A 27,211-nucleotide genomic window follows, 5' to 3' on the forward strand; every position below is an offset into this window, starting at 1 on the left:
ACTTTTTAATCTATTTCATTTCAGACCCTGAATGGCCAGAAAGGAAGCACTGAGAATAGAAGCCTTGTCATGATGACATGCTGTGTATCAGTCCCAGGACAGCGAGAGTCGTAAGTCCATTGAAGAAGTGTTTGGACCTTCACATACTGAAAATGATTTATCTTGCTTGTTTTTCAGAACAGTAAAAGTTTATATCCCAAACTAATTTTTTTACAAGAATGACTCAATTTGAAAAAAAATGAACTTCATATTGTTCGCTATAAAAATCTATAAAAATGTTTATGCAAATTTGTGCTATAAAAATCATGCTGAACTCGAATTTTATTAAAACCTCTTCTTTGAAGGGACTTAAGGTACAGTTTCAAAACTCTACAGTGTCAGGTGAAAATACAGAGTCCAGAAATCTCAGCAAAACTTGCAAAGCAATATTGCTCCATGAAGACTTATTAATGAATAAACCACTTTTAAACTTTTCTCTCATGATAGCCTAATCAAACAGAATATAGCCACCATGTCATAGAAATCCAATGGGGCGAACATACCAGAAACCAGAAAAATAACCAACCTGAGAGTAAATGAAGGAGAAATATGCGGAATCATGGCACAGACAACCGCAAGCCCCTCAGCACCTGAAGTCATAAAATCACTATTTCTAAGTTATTTGCATTTTTTTGCAGTTGGACACAAAAATTGTAGTGTCAGCTCACATGAGTAGGAACTTTTGTGTTGTATTTGCTAGTGCTGCCTGGTAAGGAGCACGTGGTCCCTTGTGCTGTAGATCCCTCACTCCAGCACAGAAGCTACATGGACTGTTTCTCAACCTCTGCTCTTGGGGTGAGACCTGTGGCCTGGTTTCATCGTCTGACACGCCTACTTGAGGCAGATTTGGAAACGGGACACGGGAAGAGTCAAACAGGTGGAGAGCAGCCGCTCAGCAGGTGTGGGTGGCGGCCTGGGCGGGCAGTGCTGGGTGGACGTGCAGCGGGTCACAATGGGCAGCTGTGTACTGTGGTCTGCGTATTCTCACTGGGGCTTCAGAAGACAGCTTGTCTGTCCAGCTCTTCTGAGGAGACCACAAGCCTGGACTCTTTCTTAAAAGGCCCCCTTCTGCTGACACAGCTTAGAGTGGAAACTGTTGTCTGTAACTAAGACCAGGGTTCGGTTCAGTCGCTCGGTCGTGTCCAACTCTTTGCGACCCCATGGACTGCAGCTCACCAGGCCTCCCTGCCCATCATCAAGTCCCGGAATTTACTCAAATTCATGGCCATCGAGTCAGTGACGCCATCCAACCATCTCATCCTCTGTCGTCCCCTTCTCCTCCCGCCTTCAATCTTTCCCAGCATCAGGGTCTTTTCAAATGAGTCACCAGGGTTAGGGGACACAGTTCCCCTGCCTGTCTCCCACTATTAGAGAGGCCAGAAACAACATTTTTCCTGCTTCTGTCTCTCTCTCACGTACACACATTTTTAGTTTTGAGTCAATCATTACATCTTCCAACAAAGGCCCCTCTAGATTTTAAAGAAGGTGAGTTTTATTGCTACTCACCCGCAGAGCAGCACATCATATGGGCCCAACGCCCCACAGGCGAAGGGAAAAGGCAAGGTCAGCTGAGGGGAAGAGAGTGAGCCACAGGCTGCCCCCATACCCCGCTCAAGCTTTGCCTTGCTGCCCACTGTCTCCTGCCTCTGTCTCCTCTCCTTGTCCCCTCTCCCTGGGCTCCTCTGCTCCCCTGGAAAGAGCGAGGCAACTGCCTGAAGTTCCAGCGTGCCTCCTGACCACAGAGGTGAGAGGGAGAAGGAAACAACACTGTTGGAGGAGTCATTTCACGCCTTCCCTCACCGAGGCCACACAAGCCGGGGTGTGGATACACTCGCTGATCAGCTCATAATTCTCCACTGAAATGACTCACTCACTCTTCCTTTTGCTCCCGAGTGAGGGTTGGCTGTGGATTGGGCCCAGAAGCTTGTGAGATGCCCACCCCCCCCACACGTCCCCCACTCCCTGCCGACCGGTCCTCCAGAGCCTCCACCTGCTGTGCTCCTGACACCGCTGCTCTGAGCAGCTGGCCACCCAGCCACATGCAAAGGGTCCCTCCACGGGGCGAAAGCTCCCACTACATGTTTCAACCAACAGCCCCTGATTCCAGCAGAATCCAGGACCAGCCCAGCCCACGTGTCTGGAGGAGAGAGAGACGGAGCAGAGGAAGAGAAGGAGGTGGGTAAGCAGCTCTCGGCCCACGGATAGCGTCCACGCTCGACGCCAGTGTGGTGTGCAGGACGCACTCTGCTTCTTCGGGGTTCTCTGACAGGGTCTCCTTCCCCTTAGTGGTGCCCGAAGCACAAAGGGAAAGGGGCTGGCCCTACACGGCAGGAGAAAACCAGGCAAGATGGCCAGGGTGCCCCCTCGGGGCCCACAGAGGCTGAGGAGACTGCTCCTGGCCCCTCGGGGTCCTCAGCCGGGCCAGCTGGGACGGGCGTGTGGCCACTACGGCATCCCGTCTGTGACGCATCTGCGGAGGAACAAGTAGCCCCGGCCACAAATCTGGGGACCCTCTGCTTCAAGGAAAGGCACAGAAAATATGAAATATGAGATTTTGTTCTCTCAAAGACAATAACAGCAATAATAACCTTCCCTGGAATGATGCCTGGCACACAGCAGGTACTTACTAACGTCTGGTGAATGATGAGAACACCGTGAAGACCAGATAACATGAAGACCATAGTATAAGCATAGTAGATGGGAAGAAAGCTATTGTGAAACGCAGGCCTTATTCTGGTGACCACGGTAACTAGAGGCACCCCACGCGGAGGGCACAGCACACTCACAGGCTCCAGGTGTCAGCCTCCGGCCTGCCTGGCCCGGTGGCTCACCGTGACCTACAATGGGAAGGGAACAAACTATGCAAATGCAGTGAAGAAAGGAGTCAAAACTGCCACAAAGCCTCAGTTGCTCACCACCCAGGACATCTACTTATCCTGGCTTAGTCAGTAACAAAGCACAAAGCATCTCCTTGGAGGCCAGACTGCAGAACATAAGGTGCCTGAAAGAAGGCTTGTGATGCCTGCACACGTGTACAGTTCAGTTAATTACTAATTCAGAAAGCAGCCAGGGTGCTGCTTGTAGGTGTAGGTCCTCAGCGCTAACAAGAAAGCTGGACACACTTGAGATCATCCGGTATTAGAGGACGGGGCTCTGCTAATGTCTCAGGATGACGTGGAACACATTTTACATTTTTCATCTGCCTGGACCTAAACAAAGGCCCACTCTGTAGTGCTGGAGTTCTCAGAGACAGGGATAAGGGGCATGGTGTGTTTAGCTAAGCTATGGAAACTTTAGCAAAAAAGAAAAAAGAGAGGATATCTTATTGTAGGGCAAAATTCTACAGCAATCTGAAAAATTCGTAAGTAATACAAACAGCACCAATGTTTCCATTACTATAGCATTCGTTAGGTGGCATTTCCTCCCTCATATTACCCCTATTATTTTAAAAACCCTAAAATCAATTATCTTTTTTGAAATAAAATTCTTACTAAATACATAAAAAAATCAGTATTTCCGAAAAGTGACTGGTGGAAAGGCAATTAACATTAAGCTTTTTTGGATCTGATAAATGTCAAGTTACAGACTCTCAGTGTAGAGAGCTGGCCCTGAAGTGCAAACACAGCCTCAGTTAGGACGAAGACAGAACACAGATTTCTCTGGGCTCCATAACACTTTGAATGTCCTCATGTGTCCTGCGAATGGCATCAATACTGACGAAATGGGAGCCAGAGGGAGGAAAAGGTAAAACACATATGTGCTGAATATTCACAATACCAAGTGACATCAGTTAGTGTGACTCAATGTAGGAAATACAGGGAAGAAGTAAGAGTGAGGTGGGATCGCCAAGGACAGATTTTTGGATGAAGCTTCTGCATTAGGTTTTAAAAGAAGCAGGACTTAGCACTTGACTGAGAAGAAAGTTCAGAAAGCATTCCAGAGGCTCTTCTTGAACAAAAGGTTAGAGCTTTCTAACTCTATATTCTCAAAAGCTCTAATACTTTTCAGTTTTCTGTTTCAACAAGCATAGTAACCACCAAGAGTAAGGTTTTCGCCTTTCTTTGGGCCTGAAACTAAAGATGACACTTAAAACGATACGTAGGCAAGTACTTGGCAAGCAGGGCAGAGGGTCTGATTTCAGGGCTCGTAAAGGGACCAAACTCTCGCTTGTTTCGAGTACAATGTCTAAACTCACTGCTTGTTTCTTTCTGAGACATCGTAAGTAAGAGTCTTCTGAAGAACCTTGCTGACATTTTACTTTTCAAAGCAAAGTCAAGCCCCACAGAGCTGTCTTCTCTCTCCCGGGAAGGCTAACGGAGACCCCTTAGAGAACACAACTCCTCTGTGCCTCCCTACAGCCCAACCCACGAGGAAACATCGGTGGAGGCGAAGGGCTCCCATGGGGCGGAAATCGGGAAATACAGGCAAAACAGCATGATCAGAAGCCTCATTTTCTCATTTCTCCCATTCAGTGTCAGCAGCAGAACGGGTATGCATGGGGGTCCCCTGAAAAGACCAGGTTTCCTTTGACCGCTCATTTGGGGGCTGCACTGCAGAGTCCGAGAAAATAAGCTGAGACCCCGAGGAGAGCTCGTTTCACCACACTCCCAAAACGCTGACTCCAGAAAAGAAACAGCAAATTAACAAGAATTTAGCTTGAACCATCTCACACTTGATCAGAAACAAGCCCACTAATTTAAAAAAAGTCTGTCTCCTCGAGACACTCATGCTCTCCAGCTGTTGTGAGGTGTAATTTACACACAACACAGGATTAGCCATTTTAAGTGTGCAGCTCACTGGCACTGCATGTGTTCACATTCACATCCCCGCCACCTGTCTCTAGAACATTTCATCTTCCCAAAAGGAAACCTTCCCCACTAAACACTAACTCCCACCCTGCTTCAGCCCCTCAGAACCTTCTACTTTCTCTATGATCTTGACAGCTTCTGAACTTTTATATAAACCTGAAGGTAGGTAAACCCTGAAAAAATCAGTCTGGGCACACTCTTAAAGGTCACAGACCCAAAAGATGGCAACTGCTGACCTGAAATTGCTTATGGACAAATGGGCCAGGTTTGACAGCCTCGCGGTCTGTTACTGCTCACCCGCCCCCCACCCCGGCCCAGTTTCACTGTGGAAAAAGCCCACGTGGATGCCCGGATCATTCATATATGTGGAAGCCATACCCAAGTCCTGGCACATTGATTAGTATTTTTCCTCAGTTTAAGCGTTTTAAGGAGAAAAAGTACAAATTATATCCACAGAGAGACTGCATCTGGATACCAGCATAAAACACCGAGCAGGCAAGGTCCAGAGGGTGGGGGTCCCACCAGCAAACGTCTCAGCGAAACTACTGCAGAAAACCACCCAGAAGACAACCCTCCCTTAGCTGCACATGAAACGTCTTAAGTCCAGGCTCTAAACTGACGACGCATTTTTTAAATGTCCTCGTTGGCCACTGATTCTTCTGCACCGGCTAAATTTAGGAAACTCTACCACAAATAACAACTTCCAAGAACTCTGTGGTGCCCAGTGGGCGGGGAGGGGTGGGAAGGTCAGAGTGGAGAGACAAGATTTAGCCTTCAGTTTGATTTTGTGAGAAAAAATGCAAATGAGAGCCCTCCAGCACCTGTTGGCTTCTTTCAGGTTAGTCAAAAAATGACATACATTTGACTTGTCAGGTCCACAGATGGAGAACCCAAGTGCTTATTTTTGCTCAAACTCCTTTTGCTAAAGTGGGCACAGTCAGCGTGTCCAGGTTCCTCGGGCCTTGTGGGTGAGCGATGGGGAGGCCACGCCAGCCACACCACCCAACCCTCTTTCGGGTTCTGCCTGAAGGCCTGCTGGGGGTGTGCCTGACATGACTCATGAAAATGGAGCAGTTTCGGCAAAATCTCCCCAAGCCGAGCAATTCTACAGGGTCACCTAACAGGCGCTAATGCTACACGACCACGCTGAAAGTCGCCGTGGATGAAGCACTCTCTGGGAGTGATCAGCAGTGGACAGCCCGACTGTAAAAGACGCAAAGAAGAGCTTCATCCAACCGTGCATCTCGGCTGGTCAAACAGCCCGTCAGCAAGTGAAGAAGACCCTCCCAAGCCCTGCGTTCTGTCACGCCATCCCCCCCACCCCGCCAGCTCGCCCAGCCCACCACCTGGCTGCCCGGGTCTCAGGTGTCCTGTGCTCCCCAGGCCCCGTGGGGCCTTCTCTCCCTCAGGAGCCTGGGGGGCGGGGGTGCTTCCTCAGAAAGCCCTCCCTGCCTCGTCCCCCTGCCCCAGGAGGACTCTAGAGACTGCCCTAACTGCTGCCAGGACAGGATGGTGTTGGCGTGCAAGGGTCGGGCTCCCCGTCAGACTGTCCCCGTCAGAGCTGGGTCCTCACTCAGTTCGTACTGCAGCCTAGCTCCTCTTCCTCCAGCCATCATCAATAAGGGGTCACTGAGAGAAGGGAGGGATCCATTTGTAGAATCTTAAATTCCCGCGTGCCCTGAGAGCCCGTGTCCAGGGAGCCAGAGCCCCTGTGGCTGGCAGGACGCACAGCCCCGGCCGGGCAGCCCGACAGCCTCTGTGTGCGTGTCCTGCGTGCTCTGAATGGGTCCGCGGGACGCATGGGCCGGACCCACTAACCGTGGAAAGCCATCTCCGCAGTGGAGGCAGGCCGGGTGCTCAGGAGTTTTCAGGTGTGCATTGCACTGGGGACGCAGTAGCCCCAAGCTTCAGGCCTGACGAGAGCTCCAGGAACACGCAGGCTCTGTCACTGAGGTGCGCCTGGCTGCGTACGCTGTCACCCAGCCACGAGGACCGGAGGTGACACACAGGCCCGTGTGCATCGGGACACAGCCTCGCCTGCCACCTGTGTGTCACCCGCGGCTCCTGTCATGACACGGCTGAGAGGGGAGGCAGAGAGCGCCCTGACGCACTTACCACCTGGCCCTTGACGGACGTGCGCCAAGCCCTGCTCAGATGGAGACCCTTCCCAAAGTCACGTGACGACCGGGAGCTGGTCTCTCGTGTGGGAGGATGTGGGGACACGGCGGGGTTGCCCGACGCTAACCCACCGCTTGTGCTCAGCCCCCCTCCTTGCTCTCTGGAGAGAGGGGCCGAGGGATTTCCTTCCAACACAGGACTCTTCTAAACAAGGAGATGAGATTCAATGTGTGACGCGCTGAGTGGCTGGAGGTGCTGGTGAAGGAACAAGGCATGTGTTGTTGCCAGCACCGACCAGGCTGCAGAGAGGTCGCCGGGGCCTGGAGGATCGTGTGCCAGCTGCCTGGACTATACGAGGCCCACCATCCTCACTTTCTGCAGGAAGGAAGGTGCTGGCTCCTGCCTCCGGGAGGAGCAGAGCGTTTGGAACATTGTCTGTGCTCTTTTCACAGGTAACTGAACACCTGAGTCCAGACTCCACCCCTCGCGATGGGATGAGACCTTCCTGCAGGCTACTACTTGTCCTCCAGCGCATTACCGAGCCTCAGAACTTGAGCAGCTTTTCCTAAGCAGCATTCCAGGTCCCTCGGGCATGACGTCGCGTCCTCCAAGTGGGATTAGACCCCCCAAAGGGTTTCAAACACGGACCCAGAGCAGGGTGCTGTCCCTATCCTGGCAGCTGGCCAGTCCTGCGGGGTGGGTTCAGATCAGGACACACAAACGCAGTGCAGGCCAGCGTGTGAGCCCATGACTCCCGCCTCCCCTGGGCATCAGGAAGTGCATCCTCTCTCTCCGAGGGAGGTACATGTGGGGATCAGAGACCACCGAGCTCCCTGGCGCGTGGGTCATACTGCAGTGTGGGTGCCCAGCCCCCAACAGGACTGGGGGCTTCTTCTTCTTGGCTCTAAGGCTGATCAGCGTCCCAGGCCTTCCTTGAAGGGCAGTCTTCACCAAGCCCTTCCTCCCTCCCCGCCAGCTGCCACTGAAAGCAATCTGACGGCTATTTTTATTTAGACAGCTGCATCCTCTTGCAGTGGGCACAGGGGGGAGAACCACGTGGGGAGGCCAGCGGTCCCTGGGGTGGGCAGGACCTAAAGGTGCCTGGCTGAAAGCACTGGTCATGAAGCCACAGCGAGTGCAGGGGCTGCAGCAGGAGCGTGGGGAGGGGTCGGTTAAGGAGCACAAGTCAGGAGCGTGAGTCAGGGCATCTGTATGGACGCAGCTGACTTTAAGTCACTTTGGGTCCATCTGTGGATCTGGGTGTGCCTTCCACTTGGAGGCTAGGGGGCTGGTCTGGTTGAACAGGTAAATTCAGGTTGGACCAGGCCCATCATCGCCAGGCCCTGACTACTGTGAGGGCCAGCACAGTCTGAAATGACCTCTGAATGTCTTGGCTTAAGGACAATTCCCCAGCCCAGAAGGCCGAAGCTGAGGTCCGGGCTCCACTCTGCTGTCCAGGATCCCAGGTGACCACAGGGGTCAGGGGAGCATCCCTCCCGGCTAAGGGAGCATCACAAAATGGCCTCTCCTTTCTCAGGCTCCAGCCGCGGTTCCTGTAATTGGAACAAGGTCCACAGCTGGCCCTCCAGAGAAGGAGGCTCCCACTCAGACCCAGACGCACCGTGTCCACTCTGGCAGCCAGGGCTGCAGCAGCCACGGCTTGCCGCCCCCTCACCATGCATTCACTGGTCTTCCCTTGGACGAGAGGGCAGAGCTGGTGGAGACACCCTGCCCAGTTATGAATGTTGAAATGACATCTGTGCTCCTTGTGGTGACAACTGAAAGGAGAGAAACAGTTTCTCAATCCAGACCTGGGGCCCGACACCAGCCTCTGCCTTGGGGCACACGCAGGCTCCAAACCATCCCAGGAGTCAGAGCACGAGAGGGGACGGCAGGACCTCAGCCACAGCGAGGCCAGGCTACTGTCTGGGGCCGCTGCTGTCCCCAAGCTTCGGGCCAGGGGGCCCACTTCCCTTGCAGGCCTGGCAGGCGCAGGGCCCATGGGCAGCACCTATCTAAGAATGAATTATAGGAGCACCTGCAGTAGCAAATTTGCTTAAACCAGTCTTCAGTAAGCCAGGCTACATTTAAATCAGTATTTTTCCTGTGGCTAAAAACAACAACGGCCCCCATAAAGCCGTTTAATTCTGCTTTGGGTCTTAACCAACTAACCACCTCTAACTGCTCATTCAAACTTTTGACTATAGAGTAGAAGGCCCTTCTCCCAAGGAGCCTGTGACACCGCCAACACCCATGGGCCCGCCGCCGGCCGCCACAGCACGTGGGGCTCCTGCTGGTCTGCTGCACTGTCCTGAACTGGACCCAGGAACATGCCGACAGTGGGGCCCTACGAAAGTGAGTCCCCTCGGGCTGTGGCCTTTCTAAGACAAGTGTGTGCTCCATCATCCTCAGGCATGAGGGAAACTGCAGCAGGCCCTCCGTCTTACGGCTGATAGGCCAGCTCTACCGTCTCCCATCTCCCACCTCCTGGGAAGGAAACGTGAGTGTGTCACCTGACTTTGTTCGTGAACCTTTGCTGACTGCTTCACACAAGATGAAGCTCAGACTCCTCAGCTTGACAAATAAAACTTCCCCTAATCGTCTCTGTGCCCCCGCCAGCCTGGCTCCCTGCAGACCTGCTCAGTTGAGCCCTCCAGGGTCCCGGAGCCTGCCTGTGCCTGGGGCCCCCGCAGGCGCTGCCCTCTCCCCAGGTCCTGCCCCCTCCCTAGCTGCCCCCCTCATCCTCCAGGGGTGCTCCATGGTGCCGGCCCCATGGCGAGGCCTGCCAGACCTGGCAGGGAGGTGGCCCCAGCCCCTCAGCTCTGCAGCGAAGGCACGAGTCTGCACGGTTTTAGGATTTCCATGCCTATCTCTTGGGGCTGGGCCGCACCTTACTTCTCACTGTATTTCATACGCAATCCCTGCTACAAGGTATGCACTCAACCAGCATGTGCTGAATCTGAAGGAATAACGCCCAATTTAGCCAAAAAGAGAACTGAAGATGGCACCACCCTCGTCCCACCGTGCTGACCACCCTAGCCACTCGGTACCCAGCCGCCATCCACACGTGTCCTATGGCCCCAGGGCTCATTTCCCCCTTCCTGACCATCCAGGAAGGGCTGGTCCCACTTGAGACACACCTCCCCTCGAACCGGACATACCAGTCCTGCCAGGCTGCCTCATCACTCCTCCTCACAAAGTCTTCCCGGCCTCCAGCCCACGGAGCCAGGCTCCTCACGGACAGACCAGCTAGCGCCCTGGCCACCTGCTGCAGCTCTCCCAGCTGTCCTGTCACAGTGCGTCCAGGCTGCTGTTCCGGCTGGAGCAGTGGGGAGAGGACATGGTGCCCACCTCTCCTGAGACCTTGGTTTGCGAGTCCGGGCAGGTCCTACCCGCGTCACATCCCCCAGTGAGGACGGAGAGGGGTCCGGCCCAGGAGCACCCCCACCCCCGCACAAGGAGCAGCACTCGGCACAAACCTGAGACCTGAGTGCAGGGGGCTCAGCAGGAAACGCTCATAAAACTGGGGCGTGAGAGGAAGGTCTAGAAAGGAGAGCGCTGTGCAAAAGTCTTCAGTCGAGTGGAGAGGCTGATCGGTGACTGTGTGAAGTCGAGAGACCACCCGCAGCTGAAGGGCAGGGGCTCCAGGGAGCCAGGCAGTTAGCACAGCACTCTCACTCAGAGACGAGAAGGCTGCCTTCCTCTCTAGAACCAACGAACCCTCGACGATTTCTGCCCCTCTGGCCCATCCGAGCTGGAATTCCAGCTCTAGAATTCCACTTGACATAGAAGCCCAGCAGCCAGGGACGGGCGTGGGGGGGGGGGGCGCCTTCTTTGCACTTGACTGCCCCTACACACGGAACTCAGACACAGCTGGATTTAAGAAAGAGAGATTACTAGACAGTTTTCGATACGTACCATAATCATTTCTATTTGAGTCATTTCTATTTAAGTCTGGGGTTGGCTTCAAACAAATTTACCTCAACACATGAAAGCTGCAAACCTTTGGTACAGGACGTGCCACCGATACTCAAAGACTTTAGTGGAGAGATGGCAACAACTGTCAAGCTGAGAACTGCGCCGGTCCAACAGTGAGTAGCTGCCCAAGGCCCTGAACCTCATCAGCAGCGACGAGAGTGTGGCGGTTGGTAATGCCAGTACAGTGACAGAACTCATCCACGCCAGCCACTCTGATCAGGATTTCTTGCCCAGTCTTCAACCTGTATTACCAGGGATCTGTGAACCCTAAAAGCGTATAAACTCACTCAACTGAAACAATCAGAGGAAAAACACAACTGATGCTGAAAATAAAGCTTCTAGTCAGAAGGTCTGTCACGGGCTGTCTTCCCCCTCTGAAGATCAGGATGGCTGAAAGAGGCACTCTGTGGGCACTGACCGTGTCACACATTTACATGTGAATCCATGGGGAACATTGTTACTGAACACAGAACCCATTCCAGAGATGCCTAGACATCCAAGTACAACCTACCTGTCACTGCTCTAGACTCCAAGAGGTGGCCACCTGCTTATCTTCCTTTCATGATCCCTCCATCCAAAAAGATACAGTGAAGACCCTCCCATTGAGGAAAACAAGTAAGAAGAAAGTGACACTCTGTGTTTCCACCCTCTTCTCTTAACTGACTCCCCTTTGCCAATCCTAGGAGTATGACATGGTCCTTGCAAACTCTTATCTGTGCATTTACACACACATATGTGTGTGCGTGCCAAGTCACTTCAGTTGTGTCCAACTCTTTGCGACCCTAGGGACTATATAGCCCACCAGGCTCCTCTGTCCATGGGATTCTCCAGGCGAGAATACTGAAGAGGGTTGCCATGCCCTCCTCCAAGGGATCTTCCCGACCCAGGGATCGAACCCAAGTCTCCTGCGCTGGCAGGCAGGTGCTTAACCATTAGCGCCACCTGGGAAGCCCCATATTTGTACATAGGGGAGTACATTACTAATGTGTAATTTACATAAATGGGATCATAGTGTGGATATTATTCTACAACTTGCTTCTTTTGCTTAGCAGTTAACTGTTTCCTGTGCATACGTGTAAGCCCTCCTCTTCTTTCTCAATGGCTGCAGAGTATTTCTTTTCTACAGAGGCATCACCACTGACCAGGGCCTTTCTGCTGGGTGTGTGGGTCGGCTCCAGTTTCCTGATTACAAGCAGACCTGCAGGGAGCTTCCTGCCCACACCCCTGTGCCCGGGACGAGGTGTGTGGTGTCCAGCAGGCTCTTCCTCGGGGCAACAGTTCCCGTGACTTGAAGGTCGTGGACAGGAGGGGGCTCGGGGTCCTAAGAGCCAAGCAACAAGGTCACCAGGTCAGGAGGAGGTCAGAGCTAGCTCTGCCTAGGAAGCCTCTGAGGAAGACAAGGCGGCACAAGTCTTCCTGTGAATCAGAACGCGGGTCTGGAGCCTGGGACGTCCTCTTAGCTTCCCGTGGTCTGCCTCCAAGCCCCCGAGGCCTGAGATGAGGTCTCAGCGAACTCTGTCCCCACCTCACCTGTCTTGGCTGTGGGAAGTCTTCTTTTAATTAATCACCCACTGTCCGTATCTTAGATTGTACTGTCCTTGTAGGACCAGGCTTCTAATGCAGACCAAAGGCAGCCACAAGACCACTGAGACCAGTCAGAGAGTTAGTTACAGGAGCGTCACTCAGTGGTGGAAACTTAGCAACAGGCTCTTCTGCACTGCAGGCCACACCAACTGTGCGTGCTGAGCATCTGCCCGCCCAGCTTTCTGACAGCAGGGGTGCCGGGGGGGGTTGCCCTGCACCACCTGACCCCTGACCTCACAGAGCGCTACGTTAAGACTCCACTCTTCTTCCACACCCTGAAGTCAGTCACAGACCCCCAGAGACATGGCTTCTCACCTGGCGGTGAAGCTGAGAAGCACTTGGCACGGAGTCTGTCAGAAGCACAAGCAGAAGCAGAGCCAGGCTGAGTGCCGGGGAGACCAAGAAGCCCACTGCCCACAGCGGCCTAGGACCAGCTCAGGAGGACAGAGGTTAGACAGCCACTGGATGACCACAGATATTACAGGGAAAGAGCAGTAGCCCTGAGGCTGGCGGGCACTGGAGTGTCCTTCTCAGACCAAGAGCTGGGCCCAGATCTGAGGGACGGGAGGACTCGGGGTGGGGGGGTAAGAGGAGGGAGAGAGAGAGACGTGGACACAGAAGCAAGTCTCTTAAACTTCAAATGCCACTGCACACCTTGGATGGGGCTTGTTTACATTTGGGAAGGCAACAAAGCTTCTGAGGGTGAGAAACGGAGTGGGCCACCAGACAGACATGTGGCAGGGGACCAGGCCCCTCCAGGAGCCCCTCAGGCGCTCAGGACCACCGTCCACACAGACTGGGTATCTCTGGGAGACACACACCTGTATGGACAGACATACAGACATAGCAAGAATCAGAACCAGCAGAAGCGGTCAGCTGCAAACAGAACCAACAACGTTCAATTCTGAGCCTAGACACCTCAAAAAATGTCTTTCGTGTTAAAGGAAATATAAAACAGAATTGCCAGGAATAAATGCTGGCCTGTGAAAACATCCCATTCTTGAAAACAAAAACAAATACATAAACGGTTCATAATACAAGTCACAACTCAAAATGGGAAGAATATCCAAGGTGAACTCAAGCTCAAAATACCTATCTGGCATGCACACAATGCCCTGCTGTGAATATATGTATGCAAACTATTTGTTTTCTATCTAATCTGAAAATAGAAATCACTTTAAAATTAAATTCTTTGTGTCATCAGCCCAGTGAAGGAGTGAGAATACTTTAAAAGTATTTTTGTTAATAGTGAAAAATAGTTGTTTCCTGCAGGTGCTCTGGTTAAATACCAACATGAAAAATGAAACAAACTCTGAAATTCTACATTAGAAAGACAGACCTCTGGTTCTTTTCTCAGGGGAAGGGAGAAACCTTTCATTGCTCTATATTACTTCCTCAGCACCTACAAACAACATGGGCTTTCTGATTTGAAAGAGCACTGTCTTTGTGACAGCAGTTTTCACCACCCCCTCAAATCTGGAGCGACCAGTAGGCGCTGAAGACACAGCTCTCAAAAAAGGGAAACGTTTTCAGCAGAAGCAGCTCCCCTGCCCAGCCCTCAGCATGGAATCAGAGGAAGGGATGTTCCTCCTTCAATGTTATAATTACTGTTTGGGCTTAATTCCTATTTGAAATTAAGCTACGAGGCAATGGTCCCTCCCCAGCTCTGCCACTTGCTAGAGGTGACGTGCCAGGCCCCAGGTCCAGTTATGCCACAGCAGCCAGGATGCTGCCATCGTCGGGCTGGGCTCCTGGGGCCCTGGTGATGAGCAGGTGGTTCCGTGGAGGCAGGGCCCCGCCAGGAGGCATGACTTGGCACTCCCCCAGCCAGAGTCTCCCGTCCCTAGAACTTCCAGTAGGATGTGATAGGACCAAAACTTCTCAATTTTAGACAGTGACTGCCTCCCCACTTCTAGCCCGCCCCAGCCCGGGTCTGCCCAGAGAAAGCTGGGGTGCATTCCATAAACACTCTTGGCTTTGAAGACCCCAGAAAGGGAAGGAAGTGGCGGCTCTGTCGTCTCCTGTGCCCTGTGCCCGCTCACCCTCGCCAGGCTGGCTCTCAGTGCTGCACACGCTCTTCCCTCTCGTCCCATTCCAGTCCTGCTTCCCTCCAAGGCTCAGGACCAGCGCCACACAGAGCTGCTGAAAGCCAAGGTCCATCCTATCACCTCCAAAGAGACAACTTCCCAGACTCCTCTCAGCCTGGTGAGCTTATGGCTTCTGGAACTGAGTTTGAAATTTAAGAGAGATGACTACATTTATGCATCAGGCAGAGGGCTCAGCAAAGGTCTGGACCTCTCAGGACCCTGGCAGACTCCCTCTGTCCATTCCCTGAAGGCAAGCATGCCCATTCACATCACTTTAATGCCTCTGTTTTCCCAACTTGCGCAATCAGAGAATCTATTGCTTAATGTTTAAAATAAAAACATACTCATAAAATAAGAACAACACTCAAGAAGTTAAAAGTGAATAAAATAAGGACAGAAATAAACTATGTTCTGCTATAAAACAGAGGTCTAAGTTGAAATAAACATGAAATCACAGGAAAGTACTTATTGAGTGAGATAATAACAGCACCCAAAGCCTGAAGCAGGACGTCTCCAAATGAAAGAGGCGGTCTCGGGGGGAAAAGGCACAGGGTCCCCCGTTTCTCATAGGGAATAAAGAGGATACCAGTCACGGCTGGTGAGGGAACACGGTTTGCCCAGAGCACTGAGACTTTTACAGCAACAGTGCTCTGCCCACACCAGGTTCCAATCGCACGGGCCCCACTCGCCAGCCCTCCAGCCCCTGTTCCTGTGTCTAAAGTGGGGAGGTGCGGCAGGTGACAGCGCGGCTCTTTCCTCCGAGACCTGAAGGCCAGCTCTCCGGGCAGAGGTGGCACTGGCACAGATTCCCAGCCGCCTTCCTACGTGACAGTGGCTGTGGGCCGCGGGGTTCAACGCCGTGAGGCAGCCTTGAGGGTGAGGGTGGGCAGGACATCAATGCAGTTTATTAAAATGAAGGAAACCTCAAGCCTCATCTTGTGATTGAAGGGGAAGTCAATCATAACCAGCTTACATTTAACTTATCACCTAGCCCATAGCTTGGCCATGTGCTTAACAAACTAGTGTTGATACATGGAAAACGGAGTACCTATTTTCAAAGGAGGTGTCAGCCTCTGAAAAAATGATGCTTTGCTGCTGTTGCTTCCAGTAAAACCATGCTGCAGCACAAATTATATACAGCCCCTTAACAAAAACCATGAGATAAAACAACAGAGGGAATTGTGAGCTCGGATCTGGAAAAAGGAGTTAGAGTCTATGGGGTCGCAGAGTCGGACATGACTGAAGCGACTTAGCAGCAGCAGCAGCACCTCCTGTGGTCCTCTTATGGTGATGTCAGTTGAACTGCTTATTATTCTAAGTTCTCATTTTTTTGGACACTGACTGAAATCTGGCAGCTCTAATGGCCAAGTAAAACTGATAACTTTGAAATAAGAATATATTACCTTCTCTTGTGTAATATGAATTTAAGTGAAAACTGCTTGAATGAGGATTCTTTCAGAATGAGCCATACCTCCCTTTCCAATATCCCACCCAGAAATAGAAACACACACACACCCATTTCACAACCATATTCACACTATTTTCTGAAAAGAGGTAGCTTGGATTCTGTCAAGGCTAATAAAGAGAGAGAGACTGTGCCCCCAGCCAAGAGCTCAAACCATCCATTAGGGTAAAACTGAAGATGTTTTTGGAATCAGTGTACAGGCAGACACATCCTATTTACTTTAAAACTTGAAACACAACAACAGCTTCTTCACTGACCGTCTGCAGAGAGAAGCACTAGAAAATCTCTAGGGACAATGTATCCTCAGAGGCTGTGTCTTCCGAAATGCAAATGATAGATAATTGAGCTCAAATGGAAAAAAAATCAGGAAACGAACAGTCTGAGTTCTTTGGGATTTTAAAACAGGAGGTAATTTTGAAAGGAATGAAAATGGGTTTTAAATGTCCTTAAAATCTAATGGGAAACACTGCATCAGCCTGTTCTCCGGCATTCAGCCAAGAGAGTCAAGGTAGCGACATAACAGGAGGATGGTGAGAACAAGGGCCCCTTGCCGGCCCAGCCCAGCCAGAGGCCCAGGCCCAGGCGTGGCCAAGCACAGGCTCGGCGCAGCCAGGATACGGAGCTGCTGCTGCAGAGCACACACGGCCGGGCCAGCCCCCCGCCCAGCAGCACAGCACAGGCAGGCGCGCAATCAGCAGCCTCACCTCCAGCATCGGCCTGGCGCTGTCGTGCACGGACAGGACGTGTGTCACCTTGTTCTTGCTCAACTGCTCTGCGTCTCTGGCATCTGTCACAGAAGAAAGGGGGGACATTTTAGTATTTTCTGCAAGTGAGTTACTCCTTAAGGAAAAAACACAAAATTACTTGCAAATGTCTTTCTTAAAAATACATAACTGAATTGTGGTGCTTGAGAAGATGCATCACTGTCTCAATGGGCATGAGTTTGAGCCAACTCCAGGAGATAGTGAAGAACAGGGAAGCCTGGCATGCTGCAGTCCATGGGGTTGCAGAAGTTGGATACAACTTAGAGACTGAACAACAAAGGGAATCTAGAGTTACTGCTTTTAGGTATTCTGCAGATAACTCGGTTTATTTCTGACTGACACGTCTTTTGATACAAAGTGGTCATGTAAAACTTGAGAAGTATGTAGATTGATAAATACTATAATGATGATTATTGCTGTTTAAAGGAAATGAACCACTAAGTCATGTCGTAGCTGATGCTTGTTAAGTTGCAGACCCTCAGTTTAGCTTTTCACATGAAATGTGGAACAAGAAAGATATTTTTAATTACCTCTTAGTGATTAGTAATCTAACTTAAAATTAAATACAAAACAACCTTCTAAGATACAGGAACCTGCCGGAGACTAATCGACCCAAATGTCAAACAGCAGCAAATGGAACCGGATGCAGGTATGACGTGGGTTACAACAGCTACATCCACTTACGCTAAACTGAAAATGGATTCTTTCTGGAAAGTTCAAACAAAGTAGTTCATAAGTTATCTGGCTATTAAATTATCTGCATATGAAACTAAGGAGATACCAAATTATATTCCCTTCCAGTGAACCCACCCAGAGAAGAAAGTCATGTGAATCGCCTCAAGCTGGAACTCCTGGTAGTCTACAGAACAGGGTGCAGCAGGAACAAGGAGGTCCATTCCCCTGGGACAAGTTTTCTCGAGTGATACAGGGTAAGATGATTGAAAACCGAACGTGTGATCATTCTGTTTCTGGAGAATATTAACGCCATGAGAAAATGCTCAGGATACAGCATTAAACAGGGGAAAGGGGGAGCAGGCACCAAACTATAAATACAATATGAACTCAACTTGTAAAAACACATAAAGACAACAACCACAGTGGGGACAACTGCTATAAGGAGTCAGCCTAGACAGTGATCACTGTGAAGAGACAGAATTATGTATTAAGTTTTTCCTTCTTTATCGTTTGTGTGTGTGTGTGTATTCAATACAGATGGCTGTAAAAGTTCAACATGCCTAAGAACTACCCAGATTTTTTAAAAAAGGTAGATTCCTGGGCTCCAACTTAGTTCAAGGTCTATGGCAGGGCTACATTCCAAATAAGCCTTAGTGAATAAAAGTAGAAACGAAGAAGCACTGTCCTAAAACATTCTGCAATAAGCATATACCACTTTTAAAGTCAGGAAAATAATCTTTAAAAGTAATATAAAAATGTTGGTTTTATGTTGACTCTCTTAATTGCTCCAACCGCCTCAAACAGCCTCTCAATCCAGTACGTGGGGACTCATCCAGCCACCCAGCCTCCAACTACTCCAAGTTGTGATCTAGGTGAGCTTTGAACTTGGCAGGAACTGGACTTATTTAGGGGTCCACAGACAGGCATTCCCCACGTTTCAACTCAAATGTGATTTTCCAATCCCCACCAGGCTGTATATTTCAGACAAGCAGTGAAACGGTCAAGCTGGAGCATCAGGCTCCCAGACGAGGTGAGGCAGCCAGCAGGGGAGGCGTTCAGAGCCGCTAGGCTGGGAGGGGTCTGGGGAGGGTCTGCACAGTTGGAGAGACACTGTGGGCCAGGATCGTCCCAATTCTGACTCCACCCAGGAACGAAGTTGGAAAATCAATCATCGTTTTGTTGTTGTTGTTCAGTTGCTAAGTCATGTCTGACTCTTTGTGACCCCATGAACTGCAGCACACCAGGCTTCTCTGTTCATCACTATCTCCCTGAGTTTGCTCAAACTCATGTCCATAATAATTGTTTAAATATTTTTTTTCCTTTTTTTTTTAAAAAACAGTGTTACTGAGATAGAACAGCAGTGGATAAACAGACAGACATAGAGAACAGACCTAAGGACATGGGCGGGGGGGGGGTGTGGAGAGGGAGAGATGCATGGAGAGATACGGTGGAAACTTACATCACCTTATGTCAAATAGACGGCCAATGGGAGTCTGCCGTACGACTCAGGAAGCCCAAACAGGGGCTCTGTGACAGCCTGGAGGGGTGGGGTGGAGAGGGCGATGGAAGGGAGGCTCAGGAGGGAGGGGATCCCTACGACTGACTCTTGTTGATGTATGACCGAAAATAACAAAACTCTGTAAAGCAATTATCCTTCAGTTAAAAACATAAAGTGGAAAAAAAAGTGTTACTGAGATAATTCACCCTTTTAAAGTGTACAATTCAACATATATTTCAATATATTCAGAATTGTCTATCACCACACCTAAATTTAGAATATTTTCATCACCCCATGAATATACATTTGTAACACAGATTAAGGTAAACAACAACCAAAAAGGTGGTTTGAAGTCAAAATTACTTTGTTTTGAACATAATCACACTTGGTACCACAAATCAGAAAACTGATTGCTGGGCCCTTAAGAACACAGAGGTGACCCCTGGAGACGCCCCTGCTCCTTCTGCTCCTCGCGTTCCCAGTCCAGTCCAGTCCGAGCCTTTCTGTCCTGCGGTAGGGCCGTCCGCACACACACACCTTGGGGTCGCTCTTCCCACGAGCGTGTGCGCTGTCCACACGTGTAAGCGCACTATTGGATGACGACATTTATTCTTCAGTACTACAAGTGACTGGTGGGTGGCTGTCTACAGCCGCTGGCAGCATGGAAAGGAGCAAGGACGCAGCTGGAACCGGCCTTGGGGTCTTCAGCCCACCCACACACTGCACAAGCTCCCCGAGCAGCGAATCTTAGGAGAACTGAGTCTTCTGCTGCTCCAACCAAGGTCTGCCATCTGCAAGTGTGCTGGAACTGTTGGCAGAAGTACTGAATTTGGTTGGTTTTTATTACAGTTTTTTGATTTGTAAAAATATTTACCCAGCAATTCTACATCCAAGAATGTATCCTAAATTCCATATTGTTTCCAAACTCAAAGACATTCCCCTCTCCCTACGAAACCATTAATAATAACTCATTAAATAACTATAAAGATGTTCATGCATTCCAGCCCAACTTGCCTACCTGCCACAAAGCACTCGCTGCTTTCTCAGAACAAAAGAGCTTACTAACTTAGGAACTCCAGGGCTATTTTTAACACCTTCTAGCAGCGATGAGCAGCTGTCAGTCCAGGGTGCTCAGCATTCTCTTTAAGGCCACTTAGCTGCCCTCTGAGCCCAGCGGGGAAGAGGACGTGAACATCAGGGCAGAGAAGTCAGAGATGGTTTTAAGAGTCAATGTGAACCTGAACTCGCAGATTTACACAACCAGAAAACAGACAGGAGTGTGTTCCAGCATGTGTGTCCAGGAAGGGAGGCGTGGTGAGGAGGGACTCTCCACCGGCACGGCGAGTCCCTCTCGTCTCTGCCTGGGTCCGGCCCGTCCATGACAGCACACCTGACCTCCCCCACACACATGGGGTGGGGGCCAGCCCCCTCTCCCCTCCCCTCCCCTTCCCGCACACTTTGCTCTGTGGCTTTCTACTCACCTTTGCAATTACAGAGCATTTTGAGACAAATAAGCTAAAAATGAAAAGTCAGTAGCTAGTAGCATATCAGTCAATATCAAAGCAGTTGCAGAGAAATGTGTGATAAGAATAATCGGCTAGAGATGAAACTGCTACTTATTTTCCCCAGGTGACTAAAAAAATAGGTCTCTGAAACTTTATTACTAACTAGAAAATAAAAGTGATAAAGATGATAAACAAGTTGTATGACAGCTAAATGTGCCTTTCAGCCACCCCCTTTTGATAAAAAACTCCAAAATGTGTGCACAGTTAAATGAAGGTCAGAGGTCAAGGTGGACCCTGCAGGGCTCTACACCCCTCTTCGAGCCATCAGCCAAGGCGTCAGGGTACCAGGATAAGGGCACCAGCGGTGGTCAGGCTACACAAACTGAGTCCACACCTCGACTCCATCACGTATGAGAGCCTAAAGCTGAGCTTTCAAAAATCAAGCTCACCATTGGCAAGAGACACCCGTGTCCATCCACAGATGAAGGGTAAACACCATGTAGCTCATCCATACAGTGGAATGGTATTCAGTCTTAAAAAGCAAGGAAATTATGACACAAGCTACAACAACGAAAGAACTACATCAAGCTCCGTGAAGTAAGCCAGTCACAAGAGGACTCACACCACATAAGCCTGCTCACACAAGGTCCCTGGAGCAGTCAGACTCAGAGACAAAAAGCAGGAGGGTGGTTTCCAAGGGCTGGAGTGCAGGACAGGAAGTAGTGTCTGGTGAGGATAGAGACTCAGCTGGAAATGAAAGCATTCTGGGGATGGGTGGTGGTGATGGCTGCACAGTAGCGAGAATGTACTTAATGCCGCTGAACTGCCACTTAAAAAGGTTAAAATTTATTTAATATTTAATAGTTTTATTTAATATTAAATAGGTATATTTAATAGTTTGCATATTCTACCACAATAATGAAAAAAGAGAACTCACCTTTGAAGTTGCCAATATACAGGCCAGGCAGGATCTATGGGGAGACACAGACCAGACAGGAGCGTTACAGGTTTCAGTCTGATGGTATTCAACACAGAGGCTGGGCCCTCGTGAGGCCTGTGCCCACCACACCCACCTCTCAGCAGCTTACCAGACAGACCACAAGGTCTCCTTGTCTCCAGGCCTCACAGTGTTCACTGCATTCTGAGTCCAGCCCCAAACCAGAGTCTCCACAGCCCCTCCTCCCATCCTGCCTCTTGTCCCCCAGCCCCTCCACTCCAGGCTCCAGCACCCGCCCTCCGCCGTCTGAGGACTCACACCTGCTGTCGCTCCCCTCCTGCTCCCCATCCTTTGGGCCTCAGCTCCAACTCACAATCTGGGGAGGCCTGACCTGAGCCCCACCCCCGTGTCTGGGGGGCTCCTGCTTCAGTGCCCCCATCCTCTGTGCTCCCCTCACATGACATGGTCGTGGGCATCACCAGGTGGAGGGCAGTCCCCTCTGCTGGGCTGCAGACCCAGTGCCCAGCCCAGGGCTTGGCCATGATGACCATTCAGTAGAGAGCTGCTAAATGAGTGAGTGAACTGTCTAAACATGCAAGTTAAGAAGATCACACATTTACTCCAAAACATCACTTCTTGTAAGGTTCTGAAGCCAGAATCAGATTTCTGGAAAGCCCCAGGCCTCACACAGCGATTTAGCAGATCTGAGATGAGAACGGGTGACTGCAGGTCACAGGTACCCCCCACTTTGCAGAATACAAAGCCGACCTCCGCCCTGCAATACTCCGTACAGAAACTCTGAAATACAAACGCGGACACCTCCCGGGAGGCTACATCGCCAGTGTGATTCCCGAGTGCACAGAGCACACTGGCTGTGGTGACACTTCACTGCAAGCCCCGTGCCCTGGCGACACCCCCGTCAGCCACCACCAAACACTCCTCTCGGCCCCGTCTGCTTCGCACTCCCTCTTCTTTCCACCCCCGGTAAGAAAGCTGAAGGCAGGGGCAGTAATGTCCTTCAGGTGTGTGGATTCTTTCGAGCATCTTCCTGACAACCAGCTGCCTGCTAAAAAGTGACTGCGGGGACCTACTAGGGCACAGGCTCAGCATCTGTGCTGGGAACCATGGGACTAAATGACCAAGATGGGACACTCATGAGAGTGAAAAGAGATTCTGTTAATAATTGCTCCAGGACAAGAGGCAAAACCCAAAGGGACGCGGGCACCGGGGCCTGTGGTCACTCTGGCTGACTCAACACCCTGGGAGCCAAAACTGGCTTGGAAAGCGCCCCAGGGGACTGAGGGCCTGGGTCTGTTGCCGATTGAAGTCACAGACTGAGGCAGGCAGGATTCGCCGTGGAACCAGGAAATACAAAACTGTATCTCAGAGGAAACCCCGGCATCCATTGGCAGGAAGATAAAACACTCAACAGGTCTCTCCTGAAACAGTCTGTGGAATTCTCCTGGGAGCAAGGGTGGGGCAGATAGTCCACAGTCCCTGTTCTAAAATGGAAGAACAACGCCAGCTCACCAGGAGACAGCTCCCCAGGAGACAGCTCCCCAGGAGACAGCTCCCCAGGAGACAGCTCCCCAGGAGACAGCTCAAACTGCGTTCCCTGGCAGCTCTTACCTGCGCGGACCTTTGTCATCACCATCTCCAGCCCCCAGGGTCTGTCCCGTCTTCATGAGACATTCGAGGGCAGAACCAGCACAGTTCTTTTCACTGACGGGGACAAAGACGGCCTCCCTGACCGAACGTCGCTCAGGCTCCTCTGAGTCCCCTCTGCCAGGCCACACTTAGCAAAGAATCCTGCTAAGCCAGATGTCAAGCATCCACCAGCTCTTAGTATCAGCCAAGCTCCTCTTCTTCCACCCTTGGCATCTAACCAAGTTCCGTCAGTGATTTTCCATCCACTCCCTCACCTGCCCCTGTTGTACTGGAAGTGGAACTCCATCTATAACTTGTAATGTCTTGAATGAAACCTCCATTGTCATTTTTAATGTGTTGAAATTATTTTTCTTTCATAACATTGACCACGAAAGTCTCCCAATTCACACAGAGGACAGTTATGACATTTGTTTTTTTGTGAAGTTGCTCAGTCGTGTCCGACTCTTCGCAGCCCTATGGACTGTGGCCTACCAGGCTCCTCTGTCCATGGGATTTTCCAGGCAAGAGTACTGGAGTGGGTTGCCATTTACAGACCGCACCATAGTCGCAGAGCAGGCCTGCCTCCCCAGAGTATCAGAATGGGTTCCAGTGGACGACAGTTTACTGAGCTCCGGTCACACATGGACATTCTCTGGGTACTGGGGACGCAGTGTGACCAAGAGAGACATGGCCCTGCCAATGTCCCACTTTCCTTGTTGAGCCCCTCGCCCAGGGGAGGAGGAGGCACTGTGAGCACTCTGGGGTCCCCAAGGACCTTTGGGGGGCCCTGATGTCCCAGAGGAGTGAGCTGGGAGACAGAAAGGATGGGCAGGGGAACGGTGGAGATGGCCAGCCCTGCACGAGGTGGGTCTCTCCTGGGAGCAGGCGTGGAGGAGGTCACACGGAGGGTGCAGAGACGGGCAGCCCCGTAGGAGTTCAGGGCTCTAGGTCAGATGTCACCGAGATGCCAGGTGTGTGGGGCTGTTAGAAGGAAGTATTTGTATTTACTGTATCTTAGAAACATCAAAATGAGTATGAAGGAATGCCTTCCTTGGTGCTCACTCTGACGGGGTGCTGGGGTCTGGAGGTCAGGAAGGACACGTTTGTAGTTCCCTTTGCACGTTTCCATATAGTGCACACACATTACTTCCAGTTAGTTTCTTCAGAAATTCAAGTGGGCTATTTGGGGAAAAGATTGTAAGACCCATTTTTCCTTCTCTTCTTTGTACTTCTACCATCTTCTCTACTAAACAAAGGCAAATACGTTTCATATTATCTTTAAATAGGAGAAACAGGAGTGTGTGAGTAGCTCACCTCTGGGCTCTACTTTCCTTGAGCCATGACTCTACGGCTCCTGAAGGAGCCCCTCAGAGCTCTCCTCCCGATGCTCAGCCCCCTGTACTCCACTACCCCCAGCCCCATCGCAGCCCTTGGCCCTTGGCTGTGGGGCCAAGGACCCCAGTCTGGAACCTCATAGGCTGCAGAAGTAGCCACTGAACTTTTCTGTTTCATCAAACTAATCTTTGAAAGTCACATTCTCGTCGGGTCCTCTTCTAGATCAAAATGCTCCACGGCAAACCCTTTCCGAAGAAAACGGAGGCCCAAACTGAAATTTTCATCGCGGCCTCCTGCTTCTCAAGGACTCCAGTTCTCTTCAGTCTCCATCAAGCCAGACAACCCTGTTCTCCCAGGGTCCCCGACAAGCTCCACCTCGGACTATTGCCTGCTCTGCTCCCAGTATTCTCTCTAGAGAGGGAAGAGACCCTCACTGCTTGGGGCCCTTCATCCCACGGGTCTCCTCGAGAGTTACAAACCCTGCAACTGACAGTTGTTTACTGGTTTCCAAGACTTGGAAGCCTCCACTTTGGAGCCTGGTAGGCAGCACAAGCCCCCAGCCCGTCGGCTCTCTGCTACAGCAGCAGCAGGCCTCCGCGGCTGCTCCGGGCTGGGGCAGAGACAGCGCAGCATCTCCCAGCACCCTGTCTGGTAGCGGGGGCCCAGGGCTGGTGGAACCTTCAGAGCCCACTGACAGTGGCAGCAGCGGTGGCGCCCTGGGGCAGCTGCAGAAACGCTCTTCCCAGACCAGTCCCAGGATCTGCTCCTGGCAGAGCTGCCTGAATCTGGTTCTCCAGCCCTCCCGGACTTCTGCCCTGTTCCACCTCAAGCAGACGCACTTGGATTCTGTCGCTTACAACCAGGCATCCTGACATAGGCCTTTCAACCCAGAAAAATGCACAAATGTAAATGAACTGCACAAATCTTCAAGCAAGTCACAGGGCAGCAAAGCCCTGCCCACCTGGGAGAGCAGCCCCAGCGGCACTGCAGGGACCACCAGGAGAGTCCGCCCTCCTTTGGTCGTCATTCCTGCCCTGGTCAGCAGTGGCTTCCACGCCTCCCTGGAATCCCAATCAGTCTGCTCCTCTAGAAACTTGGTGCAGGCCTTTGTCCAGCTCCCGTCTGATCTACTGACACAGCTTCTTAGAGACCCCTCGCAAAGGGTTCCTGAACCTGCCTTCAAGGTGCCAAGTTGACTGTGTTACTCCAGATTAAACTCTTCCCAGGGCTCCAAATAGCTCTGGGAAATTTGATACCTCAACAAGAGCTGCCCTTGGGGATGGAGGTTTCGATGCCTTTAGCCTCCGCCCCACACCTGCCGAGGCGATGATGCAGAGACACCTGTCAGGCTCCCCAGCTTCAGCATCTAGGGTTCATGGGAAACATCTCCATCTCCAAATGCTGTCAACTGTGTATTTTTAAAAACCTTAAATATTGTGATAAATGACTATGACCCCTATACGCTGCCTGCATCATATCTGTGAATGCGTCTTCTCTAAACGTGAGTGACTGCTGCATGATCGGCAGATCACTACTTAGGTAAATGTCTCTTCAATGAATGAATGAACATGAGCCAGGTGGGAGGGGCCGGGCAAGGAAGAGAGAGATGGAAACCCACTGTGAGTGAGGCCTGAGAGATCCTGCTTTGCCCCTTTCTGCTCTGGGAGGGTCGAGGCCAGCAACACTGTGCCAACTGCAATGGCGGGGGATCGGGGAGGGGGCCGTTGAAGGAGATCAGCGCCCAGAAGAGACCCCAGGGCCAAGCGCTGGCAAGGACAGGGGTCTGACCTCACCAGCATCAGGGAGGCACCTCACCCGAAACCATGCAAGCTGCACAGTTTATACGCATCTAAATATTTTAATTGTAAAGAGAGGACAGAGTTGTGTGAGTAAACTTTCAACTCCATTTTCTAGACCAGGAGAATAAATTACAGCTTCAAGGACTGGAAATAGAAAGCAAATTGCATGCTAAGTTGCTCAGTTGTGTCTGACTCTTTGCGACCCCATGGACTGTAGCCTGCCAGTCTCCTCTGTCCATGGGGATTCTCCAGGCAAGAATATTGGAGTGGGTTGCCATGCCCTCCTCCAGGGGATCTTCCCAATCCATGAATCAAACCCAGGTCTCCTGCATTGCAGGCAGATTCTTTATCATCTGAGCCAATTGTTCAATCCCAATTTCTGTAGTTTCTTCCATATAGATTTATAAAACAAGATCCAGGAAAGCTGGAGAACTGGCCATTGACAGGGAGAGAAACTACATTTTTGTTTTCAAGGAGAATAAAAAGCCCATAAATATTTAACTGTCTACATCAGCCAGCCTCAACTCAAACTTAAACCTCTAAATATTTGACTGGTAGATTTCCCCAAGATAATTGCTGCTGGTAATCCCTAAGGACAAAGAAAGAGAAAATGAAATGAAACAATGTTCCAGCAGGCTCATGCTCCTCCTGGTTCATGGAGGACAAAGTGGCTGACCAGTGACTTCATGGAGAGTTTGGACTCAAGCCAGAATCGAGTACACAGGGAGAGTGACGTCATCACCCCATGGCGAGAAGTAAGGACAGATCAACGAAAGTCTGTACGTGCCATGTGAGAATGTCCTAGGCTCTAAAGGAGTAAGTCCTTTCCCTCTGCTGAGGGTGTTGACGCCCCATTGTCTACCTGGATGGCTGCTTGTCACTCAGATCTCATTTGAGATGACTGCTCCCAGGAAATGGCAACCCACTCCAGTATTCTTGCCTGGGAAATCCCATGGACAGAGGAACATGGTG

The 27,211-nt window shown here is 51.0% G+C and overlaps 1 protein-coding gene across 7 annotated transcripts in view; it reads right to left on the minus strand.

The window, feature by feature from the left end:
• DUSP22 (dual specificity phosphatase 22) overlaps nucleotides 1–27,211 on the minus strand; it is a 55,409-nt gene that overhangs the window by 23,658 nt on the left and 4,540 nt on the right. For 6 of the 7 annotated variants that reach the window (XM_081520612.1, XM_081520613.1, XM_081520609.1 and 3 more), the window contains exons 2-3: nucleotides 21,459–21,492; nucleotides 16,784–16,866 (exon numbers count right to left, since the gene is read on the minus strand). In XM_081520612.1, the coding sequence (XP_081376738.1) occupies nucleotides 16,784–16,866; nucleotides 21,459–21,492 (117 nt within the window). Of the gene's footprint in view, nucleotides 1–16,783; nucleotides 16,867–21,458; nucleotides 21,493–23,087; nucleotides 25,526–27,211 lie in introns of those variants that run through there. The other variant, XM_081520615.1, reaches the window with a different exon arrangement.

Source organism: Giraffa tippelskirchi, chromosome 8 (assembly GCF_054371585.1).
Source record: "Giraffa tippelskirchi isolate mGirTip1 chromosome 8, T2T-mGirTip1v1.2.pri, whole genome shotgun sequence".
Taxonomy (NCBI): domain Eukaryota; kingdom Metazoa; phylum Chordata; class Mammalia; order Artiodactyla; family Giraffidae; genus Giraffa; species Giraffa tippelskirchi.